The sequence below is a fragment of the Osmerus eperlanus genome, chromosome 10 (assembly GCF_963692335.1).
Source record: "Osmerus eperlanus chromosome 10, fOsmEpe2.1, whole genome shotgun sequence".
NCBI classification, from domain to species: Eukaryota; Metazoa; Chordata; class Actinopteri; order Osmeriformes; family Osmeridae; genus Osmerus; species Osmerus eperlanus.
The window spans coordinates 3,278,834-3,285,908 of NC_085027.1; the positions used below are offsets into that span (position 1 = coordinate 3,278,834).

At 47.8% G+C, this 7,075-nt stretch overlaps 1 protein-coding gene across 1 annotated transcript in view; it reads right to left on the bottom strand.

Moving 5' to 3' along the window:
• The window catches only part of dmxl2 (Dmx-like 2), a 34,947-nt gene extending 28,088 nt beyond the window's left edge, over nucleotides 1-6,859 (bottom strand). The window contains 4 exon segments of the mRNA XM_062471756.1: nucleotides 42-120; nucleotides 899-970; nucleotides 1,481-1,606; nucleotides 6,475-6,859. Coding sequence (XP_062327740.1) covers nucleotides 42-120; nucleotides 899-970; nucleotides 1,481-1,606; nucleotides 6,475-6,561 — 364 coding nt within the window. The 5' untranslated portion in view covers nucleotides 6,562-6,859.
• Nucleotides 6,860-7,075: the final 216 nt, after the last annotated feature.

The window sequence follows — 7,075 nt, forward strand, 5'->3', positions numbered from 1 at the left end:
AGGAGGAGACGGTGTGTGGTCAGTTAGTGAAACACAGTTACCTTGTGGGTCCCAAGCCAGGTTGTAGGTGATGGCATTGAGGAAGAATTGTCCAGTCTTTTGCCACTGGTAGTTAAGTTGCTGTTAGTGGAAGCACAGGAGACAGGGGAGAGCAGGTCAACAAGCATACTCATTCACACACACACACACACACACTGTGCAAAATAACTATGTAAGGTAACACAACTGCATTTAAGCTAAGACTCGTTAGTGATTCTCATCAGGAATATATCTGTGGAGAGTTTAAACACTCAGGACCCGCCATGGTAGGGAGGTGTTAATAATGCAGTACCTACAGGCACACTAAGACACTTACGCCAAAAAAATACAAAACACCCTTCCAGACACCCACACACACATACACACACACACAAACTCACTAAGTATTCCTACTGGGTGGCATTCGCTCCTGTCTGGTGTGTTAAAAACACCAGCTACTCAGAATCCTATTGTCTCCGTACATCAATAACGTTTGGAGCGCAGAGAGGTAGGAGGAGGGATCTCTCGTGTCATACATCATTTAACACTGACGTTTCTTCCCCCTCCCCCTCCCCCTCCCCCTCCCCCGCCGCCTCACAATATCACTATTCCAACACTCTCCCCTTCTCTCTCAAAAACACAGTCATCCGTTCACTCATCCACCCACCCACCCACTCACTCACTCATCCACTCACTCACTCACCCACTCACTCACTCACTCATCCGTTCATTCATCCGCCCACTCACTCACTCATCCACCCACTCACTCACTCACTCACTCATCCACTCATCCACCCACTCATCCATGCACCTACCCACTCACTCATCCATCCATCCACTCACTCACTCATCCACACACCCACTCATCCACACAGCTCACCTTGTGGCGTTTGTTTGGGTTGGCAGCAATTGGTTCAAAGATGCAGACTATGTTCCCATAGGACGCGGCAATCTAAAATTAAAAAGCTGTGTCCATCACCACAACATTACTCACACTGTTACTGTCGAGTTTCTCCCGTAGGAGAGCTCAGAGTGGAGAGACCAGAAGCAAGAGCAGGGACGAGGACATTTTTCTTTGACATGAATAAAGATATCCCATTCAAAATGTATACCTCTGTCATCAGCTCCATTACGTCATCCAAGATCTGCAACTGAAAAAGTGCTTTTGTGTGTGTCTGTGTGTGGGTGCGTGTGTGTGTAAGTGTGTGTGTGTGTAAAAGTGTGTGTGTGCGTGTGTGTAACTGCGTGTGTGCGTGTGTGTGTGTAAGTGCGTAAGTGTGTTTGTGTGCGTGTGTAAGTGTGTGTGTGTGCGTGTGTAAGTGTGTTTGTGTGCATGTGTAAGTGTGTTTGTGTGCGTGTGTGTAACTGCGTGTGTAAGTGTGTGTGTGTGCGTGTGTAAGTGTGTGTGTGTGCATGTGTAAGTGTGTTTGTGTGCGTGTGTAAGTGTGTGTGTGTGTCTTACCCTGCCAAGTTGGTGGGAGCACTCCACACAGCCCACCTGTATGTTTCCATGCTGGGCTCCTGGGATGATCTGAACACACTCAAAATCACTGGCCAGAATCACGATGTCGCAGCCTGAGCCATAAGCCTGCAGGACAAGGAGACAGAGATGATTATGGGACTGTGGATATGTCATTATGGTTTTCACCTGTCTAAAATCCTATTATCTTTGTTGTTTAGTTATTATTAACTGTGTGCACACAGTCATTAGCCTAATGGGCTAAATATTGTTATCTGCAGTCAAATAACATGTCTCGTACCAAATAAAGGCATTGGTTTACAATGTAATTATCCGGACACAATATTCTCAAAGACTTCCTGGACTGTGTTGGCTTGCCTAGCAACCGACCGGGTGAATTTCACAGCACTTCCTACTGCATGACACGTCTTCAGAATTGGTACATTTAAGAAATAGCGGATTTATTACAATTGTTTCTTGCTACAAATGAAATGTGGAATACTGTAGGAACTTAGGTGTGAGGGGGTTCCCTGTTCGATCACAAAGACAGTGAAAGACTGACAGGAAGAGGGAGAGAAGATGACACGAAAGAAATGGCCCGGACCGGAATCGAACCCGTGCCCCTGCGGCAAGGCCTTATGCTATGTGGTGCTCTACCCAGAGAGCCAGCAGGGAACGCTGGCCTCGGGAGTCACACTAGTGTCTGAGAGCTTCATGTGGAGCCCCCTGGGCCCGCTCTGACTGGACGAGCACAACCCAGCCAGGAACTGTGGATGAACCCCAACCACATCTCCAACCAACGCTGTAACCTCCAGGCTCCCACTCCTCTGAGCTGTGTCCCCTCGGAGGGCCGCGTATTTGGGCAGAGGGGGGAGTATGTGAGTTGACTCTGGACCTGAGGCCAGACCTGAGGATCACTGCAGCACCTGTTGCCCTGCGAGCTGAGGGGCACGGCCAGGGCGACAGGGAGAGGGGCTCGTCCATTATTCATGAGAACCGGAGAGGCTAGGAAGCACCATGTGACAGAGTAGCAGCCAGTGGTAAACACAACGCTGCAGCCGAGCCCAGACGGGGCATGACGCGGGGCTGGAGCCCAGACGGGGCATGACGCGGGGCTGGAGCCCAGACGGGGCATGACGCGGGGCTGGAGCCCAGACGGGGCATGACGCGGGGCTGGGGACGCCGTGCTGTGTGTGGGACAGGGGGGCTCATTTCACGCAGGCTGGCGTGACAGTAATACGGCCCATTATTATGTGGATAAAGAGGTGGAGGGAGGGAGGGAGGGAGGGAGGGAAGGAGGGAGGGAGGGAGGGAGGGAGGGAAGGAGGGAAGGAGGGAGGGAGGGAGGGAGGGAGGGAGGGAGGGAGGGAAGGGAGGGAGGGAGGGAGGGAGGGAGGGAGGGAGGGAAGGTGTGCAGCCCATTCCTTTGAATTACTGCAGCGAAAGCTGCTGCACATTATGACATGAATTAGAAGCAGTCACCGTCACACTCTGTCAAGAACCTCTGAACACCTGCGCCAGCCACACAAGGACACGCCCTGCATGATGGAGAGTCTTTCCCCACAGGGCTGACTGACAGGGAGGCTGGGGAGCATGCGCTGAGCTGGGTCTAAGTAAGTTAGCATTGACCAGTCCTCCACTCCTTGTTAACCTTTCTACGTGCATGCAGGAACGTGGGAACCGGAGAGGCTAGGAAGGTGTAAGCCTATGTCGGCTGAACCTGATTGGGTGCATGGTATCACTCATCGACCTATAGAAATGTGAGTCCCAGACACAGCAGGTCTGTTTATCCCGGCCTGGAGCATGTCTGTTTTTGTGGCGTTACGTCACACATGCATCTCATCATATCACAGATACAGTGATGAAGGAACTAACGACAAGCTTAAATGCTGGATAGCCTGACACCAACTGCACTGGCAACGAATGAGGCCCAAACGTAGTACAGCAGACCTGCTGATGCGCTCTCTGTTCAGAGTAAACACTGACACACAACACACATAAAGGCTAGCCTTCAACACACTCATTCACTCACTCAACACACAGTCAAGTACACACACACACACACATCACCCACCACACATAAAGGCTAACCTTCAAAACACACACACACATACATACACACACACACACTCACTCACTCACTCACTCAACACACAGTCAAGTACACACACACTCAACACACAGTCAAGTACACACACACACGCAGGCCTGCAGACTAGCAGATACACACCTAGAATCATCTTACGCCTGCCTTAATCCTAGCTTTAACCAACGCTGGGTTCCGGTTAGCATTCGTCAAATTAGCAATACTCGCTAATCTCAATGTCACTTGGGGGAGTGCTGTCCTGTACTGCTGGATCTGTGTTTGTGGTAGGCCCCTGGTGCTGCTGTTTAGATGGGACTGGTTCATTATTGATAGGAGACGGTTGGACTCACACCTTGTTAGATAGCAGGATCTTAAATGCTGATTGAATAATGGAGGGGGAGACTTAGACCAAGCTGGTGTTTGAACCACAACACATTACATTTACATTTAGTCATTTATCAGACGCTCTTATCCAGAGCGACTTACAGTAAGTACAGGGACATTCCCCCGAGGCAAGTAGGGTGAAGTGCCTTGCCCGAGGACACAGCGTCAGTTGGCATGACCGGGAATCGAACTGGCAACCTTCGGATTACTAGCCCGATTCCCTCACCGCTCAGCCACCTGACTCCCCCACATTACGCCAAGATAAACCTCCCTGTTCCTGCTCGACCATGTGGGGAGAGCAGGAACAAAAACAGGCTGACAGAAGGAGAGAGAAAGAGGAAGAAAGAAGCAGGATGAGAACGAGTGAGAAAAACAGCCAGAGAGAGACAACTTCTGCTTCCACCCAAATGTCACTGATTCCTGTGACTAATTTAATCACACAAGCGCATTGCTCTACCACATCTGCTACCTCACCTTCTCATCTCCGCTAGGGATCACATTAGGCTGCTGTCAACAACAACAACAAAAAACTCTTGACTAGAATGGCGAGATGAGAAGATAAAGAATAACATATCTGATCTGTGTTCAGGACTAAAGTGCCCAGTGCAGCTACTGTCCAGGCATTGGACTGAGTCCCTATCACAGATCAAAGCATAGAGCTGTGATCATGGTCGTAAACATGGCTGCCTATAAGGCAGTGTTGGCCAGACTGGAACCAGAGGGCCTGTCCATGCCTGCACTGTCACAAAGGACAAGGACCTGAGGGCTTAGTGTGAGTTTAACAGCTTGGGATGTCACGTTATGGGGTTTGTCATGTCTCTCATACACACAGTCATGGACTGTGTGTACTAGGGAACCCACAGCAAACTGGCCTTTCTGTAAGAACATGCAGGAGAGTGACCGTCCCACATCTCACAAGAACACACTCTTTCTGGATGAGCTCTGGGAGTGAGAGTGTGTGTGTGTGTGTGTGCGTGCGTAAGCACCCAAGCCCAGCACCTGTCTAACAAGCAGCAGGAACAGCGTAGCAGGACCAGAAAGGATTTGGCTCACAGCTTTCAGGCGAGGAAGGACCTGGCACAAGGCTTCATTTCTACAAACACAACAGACTTCTACAATCATGCGTTTGGTTTTAACTGATACAACTCAATCCCCACCATCTCATGTACTGTATGTTATCAAGCCGAATCAAACCACTGCACTGGTTCACTGATCATGTTCTTAATAATGACAGTATGCATGCTGTTTTCAAACATTTTCAATCTCCAATTTGGTTACACTCAGTGGGCTGCCAATGGCTTTCAGATCCTCTTTCTGAAACGATTACATAATGTGGAAATGTTTGAAATATACATTCCTGGTTTCACTTCAAGGCCAAAACAAACAGCCCTTGTTCGTGAGTGGTGGTTGTTTACTGTAACTGTTCAATAACTAATACATCGCTATCGTTGTTCTTGCAATGATCTTAGATCTCAGTAGGAACACACCATCACCCTACTAAATGGAATATCGACTCAACTTTATTCAACAGTGTGTGCAGAGAAAAATTGTCAACAGTTTGCTCAGACAGATGGAGTGAAGCTCCCTGGTCGCAAAAATGTACAATTATTCGAGCAATCAAGAGTCTACACAATCACTAACCAAAAGAAAATAACAGGAAGAAAAAAAACATTGTCACCAAAAGAAATCATTATTTCTCAGATCAAGAGCCTTATAGTGAGATATTCAAACAAGAGATCCCTTTCTCATTGATTTTCTCATTACAAAGTATTTATTATTCCTTTTAAACATCAGATAACTGAAAATGATCCAAATATTTCAAAGATTGACTAGGTTGATTAAATTTGGACCTACACATTCAAAATGTGTGCTTCCTTACATAATGGACATGATATTTGCAGTCCAAGGATGCCCTCCACTCCATCTATCCCCTGGCTCTACGTCACGGGCCGCACAGCTGATGCTAGGTTGACAAGCTAGCTGATCATTCGTGAAGCGCACTGACGCCAAATGTTAGCGAGATAGCTTACACATATCCCCAAAAAGCGTTGGCTCTAGGTTAGGTGCGGCATTCCAATCTAAACACGACCCAATGAGATGCTGCAATGGAAACTGACGACTGATCAGTTATCTACGATACAACTATTGCAGTAACCGTAAACATAAGTGGAATTCCATAGCCAACCCTTGCGACACGGGATATAAAGGTCATTGGAGAGTGTCCGTCTTTGAAAACAGCAAATAAACATAGCTAGTTAGCTTAAGCTAGCAATCCTCGGAATGCGGGGATATAACCTTGAGGACTAAATTGCCCCCGACTATGTCGACCCTAGATGTCAGAGCGAATGAATGATGTAGAGAGTAATACTGCCGACGGGCACCCTTCGAGACTTGATTCACTATCCGTGACTCTCTCTGCAGCTTATATCGTGCAGCCGACTGTAGACATGCTAGCCTGTATGTGGGCTAGCCTTCGATCGCATCGTATCACTACTAACCGTCACTGCAAAATCAAAATAAAACTTACCGTGAATGGAATGTCATTGACGCTTCCCACTGAATAGCAGCAATCCCCGGGGTTCACCGCTCCCGTCAGCACCTGATGTAGATGCATTTTCCTTCTAATTTTACAGCAGATGGATATTTAATTATTTACAATACCGACACTTCCACCCTCTCAGTTTCTCCATCTAGCTCCGAACTACCGGGAATCCCATCCGTTTGTACTCGGCCTGCCAGCGGCGTCTTTCTCCACAAATACTTGGATATTAATTCGATGTATTTTAGTCAGATATTGGACTGTCTCGTTGTATCAACATTTAAAACAGACCCTATTGTTTTGCTGTCAACACCATCACAGGATTAGCTAGCTAACAGCTTCGGTAGAACCGAGGTAGGATCTCTGCAGCGAATCGTCTGACATGCGCGTTCACGAGTTGTCAGAGCACGACTGCATGGCCATAGAAATACTCCAACTAAATCGTGCAGTGTATAGGCGTGTTTCCCCCCTTAATCTAAATTCATATTGCAATTGGATATCCGACGAAAATGATATACACAACTTTACGAAACTACTTAAATTATTTCAGGATGGAATCTTTTTTCACAAGTACAAACATGAATACCCA